Here is a 25904-nt window from a genome sequence, read left to right as displayed (position 1 = left end):
AAGAAAGTTAACAGTGAGCGGCAGCAATCTAACGTACGTTGGATATACTTACAAAGTTTGGGCCATCAGTGGTTCTATACCTTTGAGATATTACATGTTGGTCTCCACCAACTGCATGTCTACTGGAGATAGATTCGGAGCAATGAGGGTAATAATCTACATAAAATATATGAGAAACTGGCATAAGTGTGTCAAACCCCTGTTACGATCATGCACATGAGGTTATGCTAACCTTCCAAGTTATCTAATCTACTTAGGTTATGTTAAATCCACAATTGGTGAGGCTTAAGTGGCTGTGAATGATGTATTACAATACATGTGATGATGTAGTACAGTACATATGATCAAATTCAATTAGTCTTGTGTGTGTTGTGATTATAACTTACCCATGAAGGACATATCAACAAAGTATGGCTATTGAATTTTAAGCGTGGTAAACCCAAATTGTAGGGGTTTATGTCATTATGGAAATGCATATAACATGGTGAATCTCTTCTCAAAAGACAACTTTGGTAAGATAAGTGGCTTTTTACTTGAAAAGAAAATTCCATATGCTTCTTATGCTTTTGGGACCCCCCCCCCTTGAATTAAAGGCAAAATGTTTAGACTTGTGGTGCGGAATTCATTTTGAGTTAATAATATAATTCCACTGAGCAATAAACTAGTTTATTGTTTTGTAAGATCGCTAAAGCCAAAGACACAAGGCTAAGGAAAGAATGAAAGATATGCGATGATAATCATGTCTAAATTAGAAAAATATTTACATGAAAAGTGGAGGCATAAAGACATTAGGTCTTTGATGCATAGATCTTTCAATGGAGTAGATATTATGTCTTAAATATAAATGTCAAGTGAGGCAAATAAAACAGTGCTAATAATTTGGAGTCAAGGAATATTTGACTAGATACTGCGTAAAGCCTTAAATAACTAACGTGATGTAATTTGGAGGAATGAGCTATGAAAGCCTATCCAAGGTCATGTGATGGACACCCAACTTATGTGAAAATGTTTCAATCCTGAATTAGATTTAAAGGATAAACAACAAAATCACTGAATGACTTGAAAAGTACTACTAAAGTTAATTCTAATATTAAGGTAAAGTAGAACCATCACAATGAAAGAGGTTGAGCAATTGGCTGTAATTAGCCGAAACCTACAAAATGTGGGGGTGTGTTAATTGTGGTGCACACTGGCTTAGCTAAGTAGATGTAGAAAGTAAGATCGCTTTCCAATGAGAATTGTATAGGCGAATTTCTAAACATCCATGAGACTGAGATCTGAAATAGGGTCTATTCACTTTTAGAGGAAAAAAGTCCAAAAGAAAAGTTTTATATAAAAGGGTTTATCTTGTAAAATGTACCGATACGATATTTTTGATGAGCTTGCCAACTACACACACACTGAGGAAAAGTTCAACAAGTCTAACTTCACTCATTCTCTGTAGTGAAGTTCATTAGACCTAGTGTTGATTCAAGTCTGAAAGATACCTATAACAACGTGTCATATTGTGTCTAATATGTTCACCAATTTAGTGTTTTTTTTTTCTCAAAACTTTTGATTTTTGTGAGGGATTGTTGTAATTTCATGATTTTATTTGAAAAATCCAAAAGTTTCATTTTGTTAAATGGTTGGGTCTTTTCCAAATAGACACCTAGGTAGCCAATAGGTGTCTCTTTTGGGAGGCTAGTTTGGGGGCTAACAAGCACGCCCTAAGGGAAGAGATGTGTTTTTGGAAACAATCTATGGTGGTGGCTAACTACCTATTACTCTCCTATATAAAGGTGGGAGGGGTTGTTTTTTGCACTCGAATATGTTTGAGTAGCTTTGTTTTTTTTCCCCCCTTTAAACTGTACATCAAAATAGATTGGTGAATGTAATCTTCGGATCCCTTAATCCATTAATTATTGAATGCACCGTCTGTGATGGAGGGTTGATGATTTTGGGGTTAGGACGCACTCAAAACCCATGTGCAGCACTATTCGAGGCATTTAAATACTTTAAAGCAAGTGCCAGCCAGCACCAGCGTGTCTCTACTCCGCCAATTTTTGTTCCTGTTTCGCTAGATGGATGTGTGTAACTATGCTTTTGACATGGGGATTGTTCATGCTTTGAAACAAATAAGTTATCCAACTTATTATTCTACTTTGTTTGTCTTATACAATTGCCATTGATACATTATATTTTCAACAAAAAAGGCTGAAAAATATAAAAAGTAATCATCAATAGAGGGCCGTCTTTTTTTCTTTTCTTCATGCAAAGTTAAAAACCCACTGAAATCATGAGGACAAAATTATAAATGTATAAAGTTTTATAAGATTTACTTCTATCTTTCACCATGTTGCTCAATCATTCCTCATCTTTTTCTTCTTTGTCTTCCGTTGGACTTTTGGATAGGAACCCTTTGATCTCTTTGAAAACTTACTTTTATCTTCCTTGTAGGGACTCTTTCTCCTATTTGCGAGTTACAATTGCAAGATATGGGAGTGAAGGCACATGTGCCAAAAGGCTTGCCGGGAAGGTGGGAATATGTGGCACAAGTTTAATATTTTTCAGTCTTTTTCATGTTTTCTGCTAAAACGGCTGAACCTAACACTATGGATTTATGATCTTTTTTTGGGTGGGTCTTTTTAGATCATTACCACGGGACACTATAACTTTGACAAATCTTTTGAGAGTCTCAAGTTCCTCAAGCGGGTTTAAATCACATCCTCCTTTTGCAAGTCCAAGCTAAGGAAGTCTAGTGTAATGCACAAGAAGTCCTTGATCTTTCTACCCAATTCTCGCACGAAGACATAGCCATCATCATGTAATTACGGAATTGCTTGGAATTATTGGCAAAACTCGTTGATGCGTCCAAAATCTGCTTAGCCCTTGGATCTCCACGTGATGTCCTGCAAAATGAAAGCGTCAGATGTGGCCCGACCGCTGGGGTCGGGAGTCCACCTCCGAAGGCTAAGTCAGTTGATGAACTTAATCACAAACGGCTCTGCTAGAAGCGCAGAGCTAAGGAATGAAGAACTGGGAAAGGTGATCTAGATAGCAGATCGCTGATAGTTTAGGTCTATCAGTATGTATCTGAACCTGAGTCTCAGATAGTATTCTTTTCGATCAATCGATCCGTCCCTCACCTTGTATGGTAGTGAGGTTTATATAGAGTGTACCTTCGAATCTCCTTCGTTGGATGCACCTGAGCCTTCTTCGGGTATTCGTTGGATCCTATCAGTTAGATCCGTTGAGCGATAGACTTCTACTAGTTTGGGCTAGTAGAGGACTCCTGAGATAACCTTTAGGTTATGCGATTGTTATCCCTTCGATAATGATTATCCGCAGCCGTCAGTTTGAGTCTGCCATCACTAGGGTGATTACCCTAATTCATAAGTAAGATTAGGGCACGCTTGCAGCCGAATAAGCTTTCTTCTTCAGCAAGCCATCTTCCGGATCCGGTTCGCTCGGGAGCAATTCGGTTTTCTCCGTCTCGACCGGGGTCGAGGGTCGGACCAGGTATGAACCCTGTCTGATCATAAACTCTCCATATCACGAGCCCCCCAGACCAAGCGTTCGGTCAATCCCGAGGGCTTGGTTTTTAACTGGGTTCGTCGTCAGGTGATGATCTCTGCATGCTTCATTGAATGTCATATCACATTTAATGCGGTGGTCACTTTTCCTCGAGCGTTGTGAGTGTAAGGCCACATATCTCGTTGCAGTTGATCTGTCGTGGCTCACGTCATCCAAGCGACGGTTTCCGAACGCCTATTTCAGATTCGTGAGTTCAAACTTTCAAAACGTCTTTCAATCTTGATCGTTGATTTTGAATCAATCTCGATCGTTCAGATTCCCGAACACTCGTGCGGGAGTTTTAAAAGCGGTTCGTTGTCTTCGTAGGTTTCATTCTTCCCGTCTGGAATTTGAACCTTTGTTGTCCGCTTTGCGCCTTCCCGCTCTCAAGCTTCCGCCTCACCGAATCGGTAAGTTTATTGGTCTTTTTCTTTTTGTAGTTTATCGAAACAAGCAATGGCGGACGATAGGGCTTCTCCGGTACCCGATGTTGGTAATAGCAGTGAGGCTTTTGCTTCTCTTCGCTCCCCGAACAGTCGGATAGTGATAACAAAACCCTAACCGTCCTCTCGGCGCGAGTTCGCTGAAGTTTCTCAAAAAGGTTTTGAAAGAAAAACCGAAACTTCTCATGTCCTTCTCGAGTCTGGATCTTCCAAGATTGTCGAGTCTTCTAGGCAGCCTCAGAGTTCCGGGTCCGATGGTGGACCTGGCTCTGTTCCCTCCATTTACGATGAGGAAACCCTTCTTTCAGCTGTCCAAGATTTTGATCTTTCTTCCTCATATCAGGTTAGGGCTCCCCACCCTGATGAGAGGGTTGATTCATCCCTTTCGGGTGAATTTTCTCTGTATATAGATGCACTGGAAAGCAGGGTTCGCTTTCCTTTTTTTAATCCTTTATTCTCCGCAGTTCTGAATCATTGGAACATTTGTCCCGGAATGCTCCTCCCCAATAGCTGGCGCCTTATCGTCGGCTTCTTGGGTTTGTGTTTTGAACTTGGCATTACGCCATCTCTTTCTCTCTTTGTACATTTTCATGTTCTTTCTATCTCCCATCCTCCCGGATGGATTTTTCTGTCCAAACGCAATAAGACTGAACTTGATTGGAGGGGCAGCATCCTTGTCAAAGGAACTTGCCCTTCTAACCACAAAAGATGGCGGGAACGATACTTTTTCTGTCGAGCGCCTCCATCAGATCTTAACTTCCCAACCACTTGGAGGAGGTGTACTTCTTCTTCCGAGAATAACCGAGGCCTTCCCTTATCCAGAGAAGACGAGGCGGCCGTCAGGAAGATCAAATCCATTTCATGGTATCAAGAGATACATGGACTTGAAGTGGAGTATAACTCCATCCTTCAGTACTAGGGCCTGGCTCATTGTGAGCTTCTAACCATCATCCTTTGATTTGACTGAAGTGATATGTTTTGAATTCTGACTCTTGTCCTTCTTCTTTGCAGTGCCTCCCCGAATGAACCCTGAAAGCCTGCGGGTGAAAGCCGCTAGGGCCGTTGTGGCAGCCGAGCAACGATCGCCCAGGGTCTTGACCGTAGATCAAGAGGCTTCTCTTCCCTCTCCCGACCCCTCTTATAGGGGTATCAGGAATATCAGGCCTGTAGTTGATGCTTCGGGTAAAGGGAAGAAACCGATGGTGTAGAGGTCCAATGTCTCTTCCTCCGCCCGAACCAAGAGGAGGCATGACACAATTGATGCTCCCTCCAATAAAAGATCCAAAGCTTCGACGGATGGTGAGGAGGTCTTCACCCCCCAGTGGACCCTGAAGATGACCGACAGGGTTACTCGGGATCCCGAGAAAGCTGCGAATGGAGCTCCCTCGCTCTTGCTCCTTCGATCGCCAGGAGTTTGAAGCCCTGGATGACACCTCCCTTGTTAGTCAATCTACAAGGTACCGGTCTTCTTGCTTACTTATGTTTTCATAATTTCTTATGACTTCTTCTGATACCTTCCGCCTTCCCCGGAATGTTGTGTTGAGCTTTTATCAACACATGGAAGCATTGAGCCGGGTTGGTCGCACCAGCTCCTTGCTGCAAACTTGTGAAGAGAAATTGGCCAAGGCCAATTCCGAAATAGACCAGCTGACCGCAGCCTACCGTGGAGCTGCAGAAAAAGCATGAGGAAGAAGTGATCTCCCTCAAGGAAGCCCTCGAAGCTTCGAAAATTCATGTCATTGCTGCCGAGCGCGAGGCCGAGAAGCAAAAGGCAAGCTGCCACGTTGTTTGGTGACAGCCTTGAAATCAAAAGTAGGGAGCTCGAAGAACATCCGAAGTTGGCGATCCCTAGCAAGCCCGAGCATATAAAGCCGTAGCTTCGGAAGGAGTGCATTCGGAAATACCTGAACAGCGTACCTTTCTCCGAGTTGCTAGGTCTCTACAACATTCAAGCTTATCGCATGGGGCAGAACGACGTTTGGGAGCGAATCCTTGGATCGATCCCTGACTTCGACACTGCTCCTTTTCGTGAGGTATGCCACCAAGAGGTCTTCGGGAAAGTTGGTATGGATCTCCCGGACTGGGCCCAGGAAGAAGATGATCATTTTCCAGCTGACCCTCAATATGAGGCATACCTGAATGACGAGCCGGCACTTCCAGAGGAGAAATCACAAGCCGAGTCTCAAGTTGTTGTTGTAGAGGATTCAGCCGATGCCACTCTTGAGGAAGGCTCTTCTCATGGTCTTGAGAAAAGTCCTCCCGACCAGGGTCCCTCGGGCAACAATGAAGAAAAGGCTTAGGGAGTTGTCCTTTTGTAAAGATTTACCCTCAATTTAATGAATAGACATTTCTTTTTTCATGTTGGCCTCTAAATTTCCCCGTCTCTTGCCGGAATCTTGCCTTGAATATCAAAGTATTAATGATAAAACTTATCACTTAACTTTTCATTCCTCGCCGAATAATAATCTTGTAGAAATATTGTGAAGATGCGTTTCGGGAAGATGCATTAATCTTCCCCACTACTTCATTTATTGCAAAGTCCGCACGTTTCCCTTCTCGAAGTTCAAACGTTTTCCTTTTTTTGTATACCATTCACTGTTTCCAATGAATCGGAAATACATCCGTTATTTTAATGGCGGTGCGACGATTGGAGGTATCTCTGCATCAGGTGCTCGCTTCCACATGTTTCCATGTGGCATCCATTCGACCGTTGATCTTGCTTTTTGCGGATTTCGAAGCGTCATTTTGATCTAGGTCGTCGGTTGTCCTTAGCCTTCAACCGTCGTCTTATACCTGAGGCTATTTAAAGCCTTCGTGGGTACTCTCCATCTATCTTGACTTCTGCAAGTTAGATTTGCTAAAGTGCCAAAGCGACCTTTCGTCCTTCGGCCGCTTCCGTATTCCTCGTACTCCAACAACAGCTCTATCAACTTCCGAACAAGTGAGTTTTTTGATTACTCATCTCTTTCCCCACTTCCCCCCGAGTAAACCGCACGTAGTTATACTTGGGGTTTAGTTTGTTGGTTTGTCGAAGTTTTAGAAAACTAGGGTTTCCCATTGCTCTTTGTCGTTTATTTCTCATCTGATACTGCTTGTTTTTTTTTTTTTTTTGCATAGTGGCTCCCAAGATCAACCCGAACTTTATTGAGAGCAAAATCTTGCAAGAAAATCGTTCCGTCGGTGGTGGTTGGGGCCGGTGCGGTGGTTTCAGCTAGTGAATCCTCCAAGCGTAAGGCGATCGCTGGCGGTGAATCTTCAAGTCGATTCCCGCAGTTTCTATTGATGCCGTCCTCGCGCCTCCTTTGCCCGAAGTGATCGCTCGTCTTTCCCCAGAAGATCTTGATCACTCCGTTGCCGATGGTGCTGCTGGTGAGCTCTTGTGGTGCACCCCGAAGGAGACTCTTCGGGCATCCGAGGCAACTATGTTGGCATCCGATGAAGGTGTGGCCCAGGTGTTGCTCCTATTTCTAACTCCGGTGCTTGTTTGGCATCTTCGTCCTCTCCTTCTGAGTTGGAGGATTTTGCCACTAGGAAGTGCCGTCAGGTGACAAGTGATGAAGCTCATCCTTCTCTTGGTGTAGCTCATCCTTCTCATCCTTCGCTCGAATTAGTGTCAAACGAGTTTGACAGGCGTTGGAATGGTGTACTTGCTGCTCGAATGACTTTTGAGAGCGCAGCTTCTTTCCAAACTTCCGGATGAAGTCTTTACGAAGTCACTTGGTAATGTAAGTCTTTCTTCATTATCCTCTCGATTCTGAAAAATTACTTTTCTGCTCCTTGCTAACTCGAAAGTTATTTGCAGGAGTCTTGCTGGTAACTTCCACAACCAAGTGGAAGCAATTTCTAGGCTCAGTAGGTTGAGCAATGAAGTTTCTAGGCTTCGAGAGATCTCTGAAGCTAAAGATGCTGAGATTGCTCGCCTTTGGAAACTAGCTTGGGAGGTGGCAGGAGAAAAAAAATTCGATGATTGGTCGTCTTCAGTCGGATTTGGATGATGCCAGGGAGAAGATCCGGCGACTTGAGCGAACAGTTGGAAAGTCGGGAGCCAAAGGAGAAACGTTACTTGAAAGGCAAGCTGTCGTTCCTTTGCCCGAATCCCTTCCAACCGATGTTCGCAGAGCTCGCGTCTTCAAGTATTTACACAAGTAAGCCTTTTGTTGATATGCTGAATGCTTATAACTTGCAGGGCGTACCGGGATGGTGAGAACGAAGTATGGGAATCAATATTAAGGAAGGATCCTCATTTTGATACGACTCCCTACAGGTCTTGTTTTCCATCCCGAAGTATTTACCGACCTGGGTATTCCTCCTCCCGACTGGACCAAGGATAAGATTGATCCTCCACCTTCCGATCCAGATATTATGCAATATCTGGAAGATTCTCCTATTTATTCTCCGCTGGAAGAAGTCAATTATGACGACCTTGTACTGAATGCGAGTTTGGTCGAGGACCATTCTTCTCCTGGACAAGCTGGACAAAGAGTATGAAATTGCGGAGGATTTTATGCATACCGAAATATTTTTGTAATCCTCATTTCTTCTCTTCTTTTCCTTGAATCCCCACCAATGGTTGACTCATATGTTTGTTCTAGCAAAGTCGCGTCGATCTTGTATAACTTGTTAACAGTCACCTATAATGACTTTCTTCTTTGATCGAAGATTGTATCTAGCTCTTGTAATTGTTTTGATACTGGCCTCTTTGGATCTTTTGAAGAAATAAGAAATTACTTTATCTTGAACTTTGCTAGCCACTTGAATCGCCGTTGTATTAGGTCTTAGTTGTCTGAAACAATGCCTTTACTTAAGGATTTCCGGAGAAATACAATAAGTCCGAGAAGGAACTCACCGGGTTTTAAACCGATGCCTTTACTGGTTCGGAGAACAATAAGTCGAGGGCTCAATCGGGTTTAACCGTGTGGTTCCGAAGAAATACAATAAGTCTGAGAAGGAACTCACTCGGGTTTTAAATCGATGCCTTTACTTAAGGATAATTCAAAAATTCAATAAGTCTCGAAGGAACTCACTCGGGTTTCAAACCGACGCCTTGCAAAAGGAACTCACTCGGATTTTCATCCGATGCCCCGACTTAAGAAAGTTCGAAAAATTTCCATAAGTGTTGAAGGACCCATACGAATTTTCATCCGATGCCTTATAGTTGGATCTTGTTCTTGAATGTGGTGTATGATGCCCCCCAATCAAAAGATAGTTTGTTGAAAGCCAAAAATTGCATTGATTGAGTTGAAAATGATTAAATCGCAAACAAAATTGAAATCATCCTCAAGGATAAAACTTTTTGAGATGCCTAGCATTCCACGAACGATCCAACTCTTTATGGGAATTGATGTTCTTCAGCCTGTAAGCTCCTGAACCGACCGGTTTCACAACCATATAAGGTCCTTCCCAGGAAGGGTCCAACTTTCTTTGGTGACGCGGGTCGGAAGCTAGGGTGTTTCTCAACACCAAATCTCCGGCTAAGTACCGACGATTCTTCACTCGAGTATTATAATGAGACGCTATCCTTCTTTGATAATGTTGAGTTCTAGCTATTGCCTTTGCCCGAACTTCGTCCAACAAATCAAGACTATCAAGCAGTCCTTATTCATTTGCTTTTTCCTCGAACTCACGATCCCGTAATGTCCCCGCCATTATCTCCACTGGTGCCAATGCTTCGGATCCATATGCCAACCTGAATGGAGTTTCTCCTGTAGGTGTTCAAACCGTAGTTCTATAAGCCCACAGTACATTATGTAGTTCTTCGACCCAAGAAGCTTTGTCAGCTTCGAGTCTTCTCTTTATTCCTTCCAGTAGCGTTCGGTTAGTAACCTCTACCTGGCCATTGCTCTGGGGGTATGCCACCGAGGACATACGATGCTCGATCATATATGTTCCACAGAATTGCTCAAATTGTGGACGAATCGAACCGAGTACCATGGTCAATGACAATAATCTTTGGAATTCCAAAGCGATATATGATTGATTCAAGCACAAATTTCTCCACTTTTTCTCTCGGTAATTGTCGCCGGTGCAATCGGCTTCTACCCATTTTGTGAAGTAATCAATTGCTACTATCGATATTCCCGTCCACTTTGATGCCTTGGTGAATTTGCCCATGATATCAATTCCCCACATTGCAAAGGGAATTGGATTTAGAATTGAAGTCATAGTTTCCGCCGGGCGCTTCGATCTTGTAGCATGAATTTGACAGTTACCACATCGACGAACGTAGTCCATAGCAGCCTCTTGGACCTTAGGCCAATGTAACCCAAGTCTTAGAATTTTATGGGCCAGGGCTTGGCCACCCATGTGAGCTCCACAAATTCCTTCATGAACTTCAGCCAAAGCTGATTTTGCTCCTTCGGGGCCTCTACATCTCATAAGGGGTTCAGCATAAGATCTTTTGTATGGTCTCCCATTCTGAATGACAAATCTAGCTGATCGAATCTTGATCAACCTTGCCTCTCTTGGATCCTCGGGTAATTTGTCATCCCTTAGATACTCGATTATTGGATCCATCCAAAGAACGTTCGCTTCAATATAAGAAATTTCTTTCTCATGATAACTTGGAAAAGTTATCTCTTCAATGTAGACCGAAGGGTCTAGATTCTTTTCTTTGGCATTGGCTAGTCGGGATAGCTCATCTGCCACTGAATTTTCATTCCTCGAAATCTGAGATATCTTCAAATTCCGAAATTGGTTTTGAAATGCCTGCACTATCTCCCGATATTTTTGCAAGCGTGGTTCTTTAATGCCATACTCCCCCTGGACTTGGTTGACTATAAGCTAAGAGTCACTATAAATAGTAACATCTGCTATAGCTAATGCTTTTGACAACCGAAGTCCTGCTATCAAGGCCTCATATTCCGCTTCGTTATTACTTGCATCAAATGCGAATCTCAAAGCATATCGAATAATAAATCCTGCTGGACTTTTTAATAGAATTCCAGCGCCTGCTCCATCTTTATTACTCGAACCATCCACATATACCTCCCAAGTGGTTGGTATAATGGGATCCTCAATGGTGGGCTCCACTGGTGCAGTAGTTTCTACTACAAAGTTGGCTAATGCCTGAGCCTTGATTGCAGTTCTGGGCTTAAAGCTCACTTGGAACTCGCTGAGCTCAACCGACCAAGACACCATCCTTCCAGACAAATCGGGTTTGTTAAGAACTTTACTAAGAGGAAAAGTTGTAAATACCTCAATTGGATGAGCTCGAAAATATGGCCTTAGCTTCCCGGCGGCCATCATGAGAGCCCGAGCACGCTTCTCAATCTGCGAATATCTCGTCTCCGCATCTAGCAACACGTGGCTTACATAGTAAATCGGCCACTGTTTCTTATCTTTCTCCCGAACAAGTACTTGCACCGACCGCCGAAAGGGACGTCGCTAGATATATCTGTAATATTTCCCCCTCTCTGGTCCGGACAGGATCGGTGGTTGTCCAAGTGCTTCTTTTAATTCCTTGAAAGCTTTACGGCACTCTTCAGTCCACTTTGCTTCCTTATCGCCCTTCGGTCTTTAAGTGCCTTGAAGAAAGGCAAACATTTTTCTCCGGACTTGGAGATAAATCGATTTAAAGCAGCAACTCTCCCTGTCAAACATTGTACATCCCGAACGGTTTTGGGAGCCTCCATATCAATCAAAGCTTGTATTTTGGCAGGATTAGCCTCAATTCCCCTCTATGATACCATGAAACCCAAAAATTTGCCCGAGGAGACTCCAAAGGCACATTTTTCTCGGGTTTAGCTTCATTTGATGATTCCGCGATCTTGAGAAAACCTCAGTCAAATCTGCAATATGATTTTCTTTTGTAAAGCTTTTCACTAGCATGTCGTCAACATAAGCTTCAACATTCTTTCCTATCAGCTCTTTGAAAATCTTGTTGACGGCCCTCTAATATGTTGCTCCTGCATTCTTCAGGCCAAAAGGCATGACCTTGTAATAATAGCTCTCACGATCAGTCATGAAAGCCGTGTACTTCTCATCCTCCTTATTCATAAGGATCTGATTATACCACGAGTAGGCATCCATGAAACTTAAAGTTTCATATCCTGCAGTCGCATCTATCAAGAGGTCAATCCGAGGCAACGGGTAGCAATCTTTTGGGCAAGCTTTGTTTAGATCTGTGTAGTCTGTACACATCCTCCACTTCCCATTTGCCTTTTTTACCATTACCACGTTGGCCAACCAAGTTGGGCACTCAATTGGTTCTATGAAACCCGAATTCTTAAGTTTTTCAACTTCGCTTCGAACGGCTTCATACTTTTCAATAGAGAAATTTCTTCTTTTACGTATCACCTGGTTTCACCTTAGGGTCTATCCGAGTTTGTGTTCTGCAATGGCCCGATCGATTCCGGGCATGTCCTCAATGAGACCATGCGAATACATCTTTATTCTGTTGAAGAAATAACTTCAACTCATCTTTAAACTCTTCCAGCTGTTCAGACCCGATATAAGTAATCTTTTTCTCATCTTCGGTACACAGCTGGATTTGCTCCAGTTTCTCCACTGGTTCGGGCCTTTGCATCTCTGTCTCTTCCCGATCATCTCGAACTTCTATAGGGAGGGCAGTTACCTTCCTCGGACCCTCCTTGTCTTTTAAATAGGCAACATAACATTGCCGAGAGATCTTCTGGTCAGAGGAGACTTGACCAATTCCCATATCAGTCGGGAATTTTATCTTCAGGTGTTTTGTCGGAACAATAGCACCTATCTTGGATAAAGATGGTCGCCCAAGAATCATATTATAGGCTGGTAGTTCTCGAACCACCAAAAAATTGATCCGGACAGTTGTTTCCTTAGGAAAACTTCCAATGGATAAATCCAACTGAACCGATCCTTCCGCTACTGCAGATGACCCTGCCAAGCCATGTAGGTGTGTAGATGAAGGTTTCATCAAGTCCTGATCCACCTTCAATTTTTTATACACTTCATAGGAAATTAGGTCAGCTGCAGACCCTGTATCAATCAAAACTCTATGCACTTCCCGCCATGCAATCTCTACCTTGATGACTATAGCATCATCATGAGGTAAACAAACGTCTCTTTCGTCTTCCTCGCTAAAGGTGATAGAATCTTCACCATTCAGCTTCTTCCGCTTCTGCGCCTCTCCGGCTCCAACAAATTTGGATTTTGTTTTCAGACTCCGGAATGATTCGGGCTCTAGTCCCCCGAAGATGGTAAGGATTGGTGACCGAATAGCAGCTTCAATCACCTCCTTGCCTTTTTTAGACTTCGGGGCCTCCCTCGATCGTTCTGAACTAACCGAACGATCCCTCTTTGGAGCAGCCCCACGTGGCCCACGTGGCTCTTCCCTTCTCCTGCTAACAAAACTGGACAGATGTCCCTGAGATATCAATCTCTCAATATCTGCCTTCAGATGACGACAGTCATTAGTATAATGACCATAGTCCTTGTGGAATCGGCAATACTTTTCCCGATCCTGCTGCTCTCCGGGTTTCAAAAGAATTTTAGGCGGCCACTTTAAAATATTTTTTCTTTTGAGGATATTCAAAATATCAGCCCAAGGAGCATTCAATGGAGTGTACTCACTTTTACCGGGGGACCTTTGGCGCCAAGGCTGGGATTTTCCAACCCGATCGCGAACATTTTTCTTTGGCTTCTGCTTCTGCTCAGGAGCCTTTTGTTCCTTATTGGAGACTTTATTATCTCCTTGGCGCGCATCTAGAATCTCCATGACTTCAGCCTGCTTCTGGCATCTCTGTACCAACTCAGCATAAGTCGCAGGCATATCCCGTAGTAATAACTCCAGGAGTTTCCGATTAGTGAGTCCTGTGAATAGAGCAGTTACGGCTACTTGTTCATCCAAGTTTTCTATCTCCATCGTCACTTTGTTGAATCTTTTCAGAAACTCTCCGATCGATTCGCTCTTTCCTTGTTTGACAAGAAACAAGGTTTCTTCCATTTTCTTGACTCGTATCCCACTCCGGGAATCGCCCTATGAATTGGCGTGCCAATTCGTCAAAGTTTACAATCCTTCCGAGGGAGAGGTTCGAAAACCACTTTTGTGCTTGCTCCGATTAGAGATGAACCAAAAACCACGCATAAAATTTCATCGAATTACACGAAACTCGCCATGGTCTGTTGGTAATAGCCGATGTGAGCTGTTGGATCTCCGGAGCCATCGAATATTGAGAAGGTAGGCAAATGGAAGTTATGGGGAAACCGATATCCCGCAATTGGCTCGGCAAAAGGAGTCTTCCGAATGACCGAGTAAATATCCTCGGTTATTCTTCCCTTAGCCAACGCCGCCTAATTTCTCATTGATGTTGGCCAATTCTTGACCAATCTGGGTCGGGTGATCTTCAGCAATACGATCACGACCTCGATTAACACGATCATCACGTGCTACTCGATCATCACGAACAGCCCGTCCTTCCCGAGCATTCCTCTCGTCACGAACTGCTCGATCATCACGAATGGTTCTTCTGACAGTGGGTGAGTGAGTTCTTACCCCTGTATCCAACCTTGTGTTTGAATCAATTGTACTCTCTTGCGGTCTGTCGAACCGATCGCCTCGCCTCGATTGATCATCGATCCTCCGAAGTCCTCGGTCTCCTTCACGGAAATTCTGATCAACATTCCGGTCTTCAGCCATTCTCTGGTCACGTGGCAATGCACGTCTCCCTGAATCGCGTTGATCAGGCTCTTGTGGTAAAACCACTCGTCCTGCGGTGAGCATGCGGAGTGCTTGGCTCACCTCCAAGAGTTGAATCTTTACCTGATCCAATTGATCTTGGATTGTATCAGGAGGAGGATTACGTCCTCCCTGGCCATCATCCACCTCGATAGGATTTTGGCTTTCTTGGGGAATATCTGGATCATTCACTCCAGGTATCTGAACACCGGAATTGCGTTGTGCAGCGGCTGCTGCGGCTGCTGCGGCTGCTGATCTAGTCACCATGGCTTTTCAAGTCGTTTCCCACAGACGGCGCCAAATGATGCGTCCAAAATCTGCTCAGCCCTTGGATCTCCATGTGATGTCCTGCAAAACGAAAGCGTCAGATGTGGCCCGACCGCTAGGGTCGGGAGTCCACCTCCGAAGGCTAAGTCAGTTGATGAACTTAATCACAAACGGCTCTGCTAGAAGCGCAGAGCTAAGGAATGAAGAACTGGGAAAGGTGATCTAGATAGCAGATCGCTGATAGTTTAGGTCTATCAGTATGTATCTGAACCTGAGTCTCAGATAGTATTCTTTTCGATCAATCGATCCGTCCCTCACCTTGTATGGTAGTGAGGTTTATATAGAGTGTACCTTCGAATCTCCTTCGTTGGATGCACTTGAGCCTTCTTCGGGTATTCGTTGGATCCTATCAGTTAGATCCGTTGAGCGATAGACTTCTACTAGTTTGGGCTAGTAGAGGACTCCTGAGATAACCTTTAGGTTATGCGATGGTTATCCCTTCGATAATGATTATCCGCAGCCGTCAGTTTGAGTCCGCCATCACTAGGGTGATTACCCTAATCCATAAGTAAGATTAGGGCACGCTTGCAGCCGAATAAGCTTTCTTCTTCAGCAAGCCATCTTCCGGATCCGGTTCGCTTGGGAGCGATTCGGTTTTCTCCGTCTCGACCCGGGTCGAGGGTCGGACCAGGTATGAACCCGGTCTGATCATAAACTCTCCATATCACTTGTAATGTAGGTTTTGAATTTAAAATAGATTTTTTGGTGAAATGGTTTATTAACTGAAACTTACAAGCCATGCATATCTCAACAAATAAATGTTGAAGGAATGTGCACCTATGAGACCAATGTACTTGTTTATCAAGTTAATACAGTTTTCTCTTTATAATTGAAAAAAGAAAAAGAAACAAGACAGCGGGCTATAATAAATGTGAAAGTTGGTTTCTTCGTTACAATTTAAATTTATGATTATTTAGTCTATGAACATAAAACCATGTATTTGGTATGATTTATGATACTTGTTTCTCATTCGAACTAGTGGATTTAAACATAAATTCATGAATAGATCATGCGATATTTATGATTTTTTGCCACTTATATTGGAGTAAAATATTAAAGTTAAAAAAATTAAAAAAAATAATAAAAAAAAAAACTTGTTTTACCCAACCAAATCCCAAAGGAACAATACATAATATCTTATTCCCAAAAAAGCAATCACTCATTCTTAAAACCAACATTCTTAAGACCAAAGAGTCAGGTAGAAAAGGGGGGAAGTCTCTGTTCCTTGTTCTCATGTAGCTGGATTCTCCAGAACCACAAGAATCCTTAGAATGGGATTACAAGTCAGCACCTTTTGAGATTTTGAGAAGAGTTGCTCTTTGGAGAGCACAGTACGATGAAAGTTGTAAGCTGTGTTCGGGATGGGGGGGGAGTTATTGTCTATCGTTGGCCTCTATGGTAGAATCAATCGAGGAGGCCTGAGAGGTGGTGGTTTACGCTGTGGTGGATGTCAGCGGTTCGAGTCCGCTTATTTCCAGCTCATGAACTTAGCCGATACAAAGGTAAATGATAGCACCCAATTTTTCTGATTCGGCAGTTCAATCTATGATTTATCATTCATGGACATTGATAAGATCCTTCCATTTAGTAGCACCTTAGAATGGCATAGCCTTAAAGTTAACGGCGAGGTTCAAACGAAACATAAATTTGTTTATCACTTGTAACTTATTATCATAATTGATTATTCATAAATAGATCATAAACATAAATTATGCCAAAGAGACCATAGTTGGTTCACTGGCATGAGTTACAGTTGCAAGCTACAGGTTGAAGGGCACAAGTACCAAAGGGCTTGCTAAGGAGATCGCAAATAACGCCATAGCAACAATTCCCAGTGGTGCCGCAAGGACCTGGTCCCTTGCACAAGGCACAAAATCGAAATGATGGTGAAGCCAACTGCCTTCCTCTCTCCGGCATCGTTTCAACTGGTACAAATAATCCTCCTGCTGATCCAAAATTAACACATACATGAATGATCAAGAAGCTAAAACTTTAATAATACAAGACATAGAATTTATTATTAAATTTTGTACGAGTGAGATTGTGTTACCTGAAGGACTGTTAGCATCACTAGTGCCGAAAACTTGGGCAATGAAGAGAAGAAGAAGCAGAGAAACTGCAACTGTTCTTACGTCCATTGATGCTGTTATATCCAGAGATAGCTTGGTTTGCGTTCTATTGATCTGGTTTTCTCGATGAGTGAACCTCCAAGAATGGATTCCTATTTATATTGGATGGAAATGCTCACGCCAAAAATCAAGGAAAATTAATTTCAAGACTTAACTACACCTTTATTCTCTAATTAATGAAATCGAATAGGAAGTTGTGATGGAAATAAATGTTAATCGAATTAATTTGTTTAGTTAATTAGATATGTTTCCTAAAATTCCAATATCGCAGTGTATCTGAACTTAATTAAAAGAGTATCTTTCTAACAAAATTAAAGAGTTTCTTTAGAATAGATTCCTTTTTATTTTTGGTAGATGATTCTTTACAGTATTATGGAATGAGAACTGCGCCATGTTGAAGGCATAGTGCCACAGATTAATGGTTGTATAAGGAACATGAGATTTAGCTGTGTGAAATCTTAGGGAATAAAGCATGCATTTTAAACACTTAAAGTGGAGCTACCTTGGGTTTTATGTTGTTTTTGCATATTTTAGGATTTTTCAAGATTTAAGCAAATATTTGGAGTTTTGGGTATGAATCATGCAATTTTACACGTCAAGAGGTCTGTTCAAATTCTTAAATGCAAAAATGGGCCTGATCTGGAGCATGATGGGCTAGAGATGTGATTATGGACCAACTCCAAAATATTTTAGAGATGAAGAAGCAAATTTTGATCTACGGTTGAGATTATAAATTATCAATCAAATCTACAAAGATATTATTGAGAGAGTCCTAATGGAGAAAAGAGTCCTTACAATTAAATACTTTTTCAAGTGAAAATGCATGGATTTATCTGAGTATATCTAATCCTTCTAGTCTTAGATGAGAATGTATATCATACATATGATGATATACACCAAGTTAGTCCCAAAAGCTTGGAGGCCTGGAAGTTCAAATTCAAACAAGCAACCATTAATCATTGCTTCATCCTCCATGAGTTACGGCTTGCCCAGATGAGAACTGGTTTTGTCCTAGGCTAGCTCTGATTAACCTAAATTATTCAGTATATCCTTCAACCTAGTTCACTAACATTCTGCTTCACAATGACTAGAAGTTTTTGGGAACTAACATTGCCCCTCATGGTTGTTTGATAAAAACACTAGCTGTCTTGAAAATTGAACAACCATGCTTCAATCTCCAAGAACTCTTTCAACTTCTTAACTGTGTAAATTTTACTTTCCCCAAAATTTCTTCTTTTCCTTTTGTCTTCAACCTCTAGTTTGCAACCTCTTGTACAAGACTTCAATCTTCTTGATTGCAAACCACAGCTGAGAGCAGCAATCCTCTTGGAGGTCAACAAGCTCCAAATTTGGAGGACTACTTGTCATCAGTGAGGGAGGGGCACAAATCCTCCATTGTTGTTGAGGTACTCACCTCAACTCCTCTCTTTGTTTCATTAGGGCCCTTTCATAAGTATTCTCTCCCAATTAAGGGTTTTCCTCTTCTTGAAAAGGAAAAGCTTCAAGCTACCCTAAGTCATCCTTCTTACTTTGAACCTTTCCGCCCATTCAACAGTTTTTGGCCACCCCCATTACCTGAATGGACTCAGTGGGTGACTCATATTTGAAAGAGCTCTTATAAATCCACCTTAGACAATTTAAGGATCATTGGCGTCCTGTGGCTATCCACCGAATTCATTGCTCTTGAAACACCTTACTTCTAGCTGTCCTAGGGTTCTATTGGTCTGTTTCCACCGATACCTTCCATTTCTGGTATGATATGGCTACTCCCACTCTCTTGGACATTTGAGCTTTGTTAAGGGTTCGTCAAAACAATGAAGAGTTCAACAGTGCCTCAAAGAGTTCAGATGAGACCCCCAACCTAGATTTCTTCAAAAGGGGCTAACTACACCCTAAATCATAAGTTGTATCATAAAATCATCTTGACCTATTTCATATCAGGAATTTGTCCCTTTTCTCTTAGTCTAGATATGTAGGTATTTAATCTGCGTCAGGATGGGCAAGGTTACTTACCTCATATTTTATAATGCCTTAGCTGAAGGCCGCCAATCAATTTGGCCTTGTTCATCCTATCAGCCTTATGACACCCCACTTGACGGTAATGGATCTGTCCCAACTAGCCATGGATGTGACCTATAGTCCCAAGATCAAGTTACAACCACAATAACAAATAATGCACACAAAACCATAATCATGAGCAAAGAGTAATGAGTCCAATAATAAATTAGAAAGCAACCCACAACAAAAGGAAAGGACAATAAAATCTTAAGGCCTACATCGGTTTCAGGTGTCTCATATATCTTCTTCTCCAAACATGTTATATGCTCCATCATAGTACCATTTTCAAACTTATAATCCCATCGATGAACTATCATGACTCTATCCCAATTGATTGCTGCCATAAGAGCAGTCCAAACATCCATAGGAAATGTTGTGCAATCATAGCTAACTTCCACTAGTACATCCAGTACACCTTCAAGGGCGAATCCTTATGAAAATGGGGTTTTGTCGGTACCTGCCTATCTAAGAAAAACAAAGAATCCTTAATGGTGAATTCTACAAAACTCAATAAAGTAAATAATTCACATATACTAGGATAACGAGCTGCAGAAATGTAAAGATGCAATAATGTGCTAAATATACAACTAGTAAGCTAACCATGTCTTTACCTAGGAAGACACGTGTTAAGGACCACCATATTCCTCTGGGTAGTCTCACATAGACCCTTCAAAACATCCAACCAACTTTTGGACATCATGACCGAGGAATGGGATATAAGTCCAATCGGACCATGGTAGGGGTTACAGTGCCACACTCTCTCACCTCAACCATTGTTAATAGCATTGACGCATGTCAGGGAGATCCTAGCCCAATGCAGGATCATAAATGTAACATACTACATGTAGTCTAGACACCTTACCTCATGCCTAGTGCCCTTTGGTTCAATGTCCTTCCTTCTTGATGAGCACATTTATGTGTGAAATCTTAGGACATAAAGCATGCATTTTACACACTTGGAGTGGAGCTACCTTGGGTTTTATGTTGTTTTTGCAGGTTTAATGAATTTTTAGGACTTTAGCAAATATCTGGAGTTTTGGGTATGAAACATGCGATTTTTCATGTTAAGAGGTCCATTCAAATTCTCAAGTGTAAAAATGGGCTTGATTTGGAGCATGATGGGCTAGAGATGCAAATATGGGCCAACTCCAGAATATCTTGAAAAATTAGATTAGGATTTTTATTTTATTTTTCTTTATTGTAATTGAAAGAATGTATGGGGCCCACAAGTAGTCAAAGACTAGGATTTTCTATTTTTTTTTTAGAAGATTTTATTTTGTTAGATTTTATTTATTTCTCTAATTAGTTTTTTTTTTTCTCTCTGTCTCTCCCCACTTTCTATTTTATTTACTTTCTTATTTCCTTAATAACCAACCCACTTATATTTTTTATTTTTTATTTTCTTTCTCTTTCTTCTTCCACTTTTTCTCCACGTGAAGTCAAGTTTAATTATTTATTTATTTAATTCTCGACTTATTCTCTCTCTCTCTCTCTCTCTCTCTCTCTCTTTATTTCTAACGAATTTTGCTCTTTCTTTATTTCTTTTTCTTTCTATTTTACTCTTATTATTATTATTATTTTATTTTCTTGTTTGTAAGTTATTCTCCTTCTTCTGTAAATATTACCTCCCCTCTTAGGTCTAGTTTACATTTTGTTTTCTCTTTAGTTTACTTTAGTCTTGCACTTTCTATTCTCTTTAGCTTGCTCTAGGTTTTCTCTAGTTCTTTGATTACTTTGCGGGTTCTAGTTTTTTAGATGGAATGTTTAGGAATATTAAAGTTGTGTAATTTATTTTATGCAAGTGTAATTCCTTAAGTTTTATCAATGCAATTTCAAGTTCAAGTTCAAGTTCAAGTTTCAAGTTTGAGGATTCGCTTTCTCTCTGGGTCTAGCAATTGCAGATCTAGATTATTCTAGATCTGGTTGTTAGGGTTGGTTGAGATTCGAATCATTTATTCAAGTTTTGTTTGGAAGATGCAAGTAAGTAAGATTCTTCAATAATCTTCTCTCCCCCCTCCATTCCTGCTTCTATCTACCCCTCCATATTCTTAATTTAGGATTTATTTTCCAGCACTTAATTACTGTTCTCCCTTCCCCCTGGGTCCTTGATCAAAGATGCCTACAGTCGTGTCTCTCTTTGGTTAAGGTTTCCCTTTTGCTATTATTGCTTTGTTTATGGCTTTGTTATTTACTTTCTGTTATTTCCTTTCTGCAATTTCTTTTTCTCTAATATCCTTTCCCCCGTTCGGTGGACTGTAAGCTATGGCAAAGGGTCCACGGTCAAAGTCATTATTATCATACTCCCCTTCCCTCGATTCAGAGCTGAAACTCGGATCACTTCCCTTTTATTTTTATTGTTTGCAATTTTTTTTCTTGCCTTTTATTTATGTGTTGGTTATGTTTGCTTTATTTTTTGTTTCAATTCGATTGCATTAGATGTATGGATTAGGATCGTTGGTTTAGTTTAATTAATTAGTTAACAAAATTGAATCATTTCACTCTCGCATTACCATTAAGAAATTGAATTCTAGATGGCATATCTCCCTGAGATAATCTCGTTAGCTACACGATACTGTGCGCTTGCAGTTATTTTATTTTGCAAACACTTCTCCACCTAGGAGTTTCTATATCCTCACCGGATGGCTACCGATTGTTGGATTAGCACCCCTAACCCTTTGGTATCCACATATGATAGGGTGAATGCCTCTTATGTCTCCTTACAAGGGATGGTTATCGACTGTTGGATGCCCATGAGTGCATCCTCCATCATATGCAACCCTAGCATGAATGATACACCAGTAGGCCCATGAAATCCCTAAGATCCTAAACCGAAAATCTATATTGTAGGTCCAAGAACCCAAAGAGCAGGTAGAAGGCAATTGCGAGTCATCTAAGTAAAGACCATTGGATTTGGGTCCGAACCAATGGAAGTGGATGCAGATGATGTTGAGTTGGGAGTTCTCTCAGAGTTTGCTAGGAGATCTAACTCGAACATTGACGGATTTGGTAGATGGATCAAGTGTTCACAGATGACACATGAGGAAGGTCCCAAAAATTAGGTAAGACCCTTTTATAGTGCAGAGTAGGATCTAGGGTAGAGCCATGGGCTTTCTGGGCCTTTGATCCTACTGCTGGAACTAAGTTCTCAGGGTTGGTTGATTGGCCTGGTCACCCTCGGCAACCAACCTAGTTCCGAGAGCAAAGGGTAAAATTGGAATTTTAGTTTTTGAAGCCCTATTTAAGGTGTGTTCATACTCAAGCCTTTCATTATGATCCAAAGTCATTAGAGAACATCAGAGCTTGTCAAAGAACTCTTCGTGAAGGTGAAAGATAGTGTGGAAGTCATCCGAAATGCTTTTCGAACGACGATTTACTTTCTTGAAGGTTAGTATTCATCTTATTCTTTCTAATTCTCTTCTATGATTGACTCCTCCTACTGTCAAGATCAATCTGAAGACTCCTAGCTATTATATCAACCTAATTCTTCTATCCACTTTACTCTAGAATGAATCCCCATTCACTATGGCTTATCCGTGAATCTTCTGAATCAATTTTGGAGAAGACCTAATATAGGAATCATTCCTTTTGCTTTGATTGATGTCTAAACTATGATAGATCATGTTCTAGTATTATTTCAGAATTTTCTAGGTAATTTCGGAGTAGTTTAGAACCCAATCTAGAAGCCTTCTATCAATCTGAGTTGATTATGTCCATACCCGTAGGGTGGTTGATTCGCCTGGCCGCCCTGGGTGACCGGCCCCTACCTTGCTTTCCCCATGCAACCACCTTGACCAATCACCCCCTGCAATGTTGGTCTTTTGTTTATCTTTTCTATATAGGACCTCTAGGGTTATTTCTAACTTTGAATTAGCATGTTAATATGATTTTTTGGGAAGCGTGAACATACTCTTTAACTTACTTTTCAAAGTTGCAAATCAATAGCAAGGTGGGACGTTCTGTCACACCCCACCATGCCGGATCTAGTCATATCGAATACTCATGGGGGTGATACACTATAGGACCAAGGCTCACTGACAAACCCATACAAGTATATGATATAACATAATCCAAGGACAAGAATAAATCAAGTTTAAATATCTAATCATGAAATCTGAAATATTAAGGTTACAATCATACATGTCTAAGGTTAATCAAATAAACATCAGAGTTTGAAAGAAAATAGTAGTTTTTTTGCAGCGGAAGTGATCTAAGAAATTCTCTACTAGAAGCCAACTCCATAAGAGCAATCCTAAGACGGGCATGAAGCATCATGCTCATCCACTTCTTCTCCAATTGCTCCCTTATGATAATCTATCGCCGATGAATCCTCCATTTGAGTGGGGTCCTCATAACCTATAGAATAATCTAAGGAAACAAACACGTATAAAGGAATGAGTTCCACAAAACTCAGTGAGGTCAACTCAACAATCATGTCTTGCATTCGTTCATAATTTCCACATCACACATATAAGATGATAATGCAATTAATGACAATGATATGTATTAGCCATAATATGACCATTGGAGATCTTTGGAAAATATGACCGTTGGAGTTCTTTGGAGAATATGACCGTTGGAGATCTTGGATTGTATGACCGTTGCAAATAATTTCTTTCCTTATGTATAGCATGCTACATTTATTTTATTCTTTACTTGATTGTATTATATAAACACATGAAGAGGTAATACGATCCCTACGTTGTTGTTTTCTTTCCGCTGCCTTTACAATGACGGATCCATCTATCAATGCTCTTGCTACAACTGTTGTTGCTTCCAATAATGATGTTTCCATCAACTTTGATGGTTCTTCTCTATATTTTCTACATCATTCGGATAATCCTGGTGCTATACTCTTCACGCAGCTTTTACGCGGCAATAATTATCCCACTTGGAATCGTGCGATGTGGATGGCTCTTGAGGCCAAACATAAGCTTGCATTTATCGATGGTTCCTTGCCTAAACCCGCCGCTGATTCTTTGGAGCTTCACGTATGGACACGATGCAATAGCATGGTCCTTTCTTGGTTGCTAAATGCTCTCTCACCTGATATTGCTAATAGCATTCTCTACATCTCTACTGCCCACGAGGTTTGGGATGATTTTCGTGATCGTTTTTCTCAAAAAAATGCTCGAATTTTTGAGATGGCGTAGCATTTCTAATCATCGTCAAGGAACCTCTTCTTTGGCATCTTATTATACTATTCTCAAGGGTTTTTGGGATGAAGTCGACTCATACAACTCGTTCCTGCCCTGAACTTGTGGTCTTTTGTCAAAACACACTGATCTTCAATGACAAGATCGCTTACTTGAATTTTTAATGGGCCTTAATGATTCTTATTCTTAACTCCTTTGATGGAATCCTTGCCTAACATCAATCGTGCTTATTCTCTTCTATTGCAAGAGGAGCATCATCACTCCCTCCATGAGTTACTGAATCCATCATTGCATTAATCTGCCCTTGCAGCCACTGCTCCTCGTACACATTCTAAAAATGGTAAGAAGCCTATGTATCACTATGATTTTTGTGGTATGGACGGCCATTCAGATTCCCATTGTTTTAAGAAACACGGTTATCATCCCAAGAGCAACAATACACACATTAAATCAACATCACCTAGACTCTTTGCTCGATCCTTTGCCGTCATCAACCCAAGAACGAATTCTACCCCCTCCTTTACTTCAACGCACTATCATCAATTATTGGCATTGATCGAACCGGGTAATCCCACTCCTTTAGCAAATGCTGCAAGTAATTCCCTTTCCCCATGGGTTATTGATTCTGGGTCAAATTTTCATATGGCTTCTAAGTTACAATTCTTTAACATTGATATGGTGGTTCCTTATACATCTCCGATTACATTACCCAATGGTGAAACAACCCCTGTGTCCCATTTAGGGACTTGCACCCCCACCCCTTCCATCTCTCTTAATAATGTCTTATATGTTCCTTCATTCCGTTTTAATTTATTATTCGTTAGTCAAATCACTAAAGCTCTCAATTGTTCAGTAACATTTTTTCCTCATCATTGTGTCTTTCAGGACTTACCAACGAAGAAGATGATTGGATTGGGTAAAGAGCATAATGGCTTATATTATTTAGAGTTGCTTCCCTCCATTATTGCAGCCTCATCCACTCATTCTCACTCCTTTGATGTGTGGCATTGGCGCTTAGGCCACCCATCTCACAACATTATTAATTCTTTATCACGTTTTAATTCTTGCACTTCAGTTTCTAATAAATGTGTTTGCACTATTTGCCCTTTGGCAAAACAAACCCGGCTACCTTTCCCATCTAGCTCCATATCCACTTCATCTTCTTTTGATTTAATACATTGTGATGTTTGGGGTCCTTATTATATTCCTTCTATATGTGGTGCTAAATATTTTTTGACTATTGTGGATGACTATTCTCGCTATACTTGGGTTTTTCTAATGAACTTCAAATCTGACGCTTGGTTTTATTTGCATGATTTTTTTGCAAATGGTTAAAACTCAATTCAATTTTCAAATAAAAAAAATTTGCACTGATAATGCTCTTGAATTTTTTAATCACTTCACCACCTCATTTTTTTCCAACCATGGAGTTATCCATGAACATAATTGTGTTGACACCCCCACAATAAAATGGTGTTGTTGAACGCAAACATCGGCACCTACTCAATGTTGGTCGGGCCCTTTTATTTCAGGCCAATCTTCCACAAGATTTTTGGGGTGATTGCATTCTTACGGCCACACATTA

General features: G+C 41.2%; 1 protein-coding gene across 1 annotated transcript; it reads left to right on the top strand.

Annotated features, from left to right (window-relative positions):
- Window positions 1-23893: 23893 nt before the first annotated feature.
- Window positions 23894-24316, top strand: LOC149023980 (uncharacterized). The gene has a single exon (XM_089143391.1). It carries the CDS (start codon window positions 23894-23896, stop codon window positions 24314-24316), a length of 423 nt encoding a protein of 140 aa, XP_088999517.1.
- Window positions 24317-25904: the final 1588 nt, after the last annotated feature.

This window comes from Hakea prostrata, chromosome 2 (assembly GCF_041222555.1).
Source record: "Hakea prostrata isolate BN-2017 chromosome 2, UWA_Hpros_2, whole genome shotgun sequence".
Taxonomy (NCBI): Eukaryota; Viridiplantae; Streptophyta; class Magnoliopsida; order Proteales; family Proteaceae; genus Hakea; species Hakea prostrata.
Note: the sequence above shows the minus strand (reverse complement) of the source record. Positions and strands in the feature narration are given on the sequence as shown.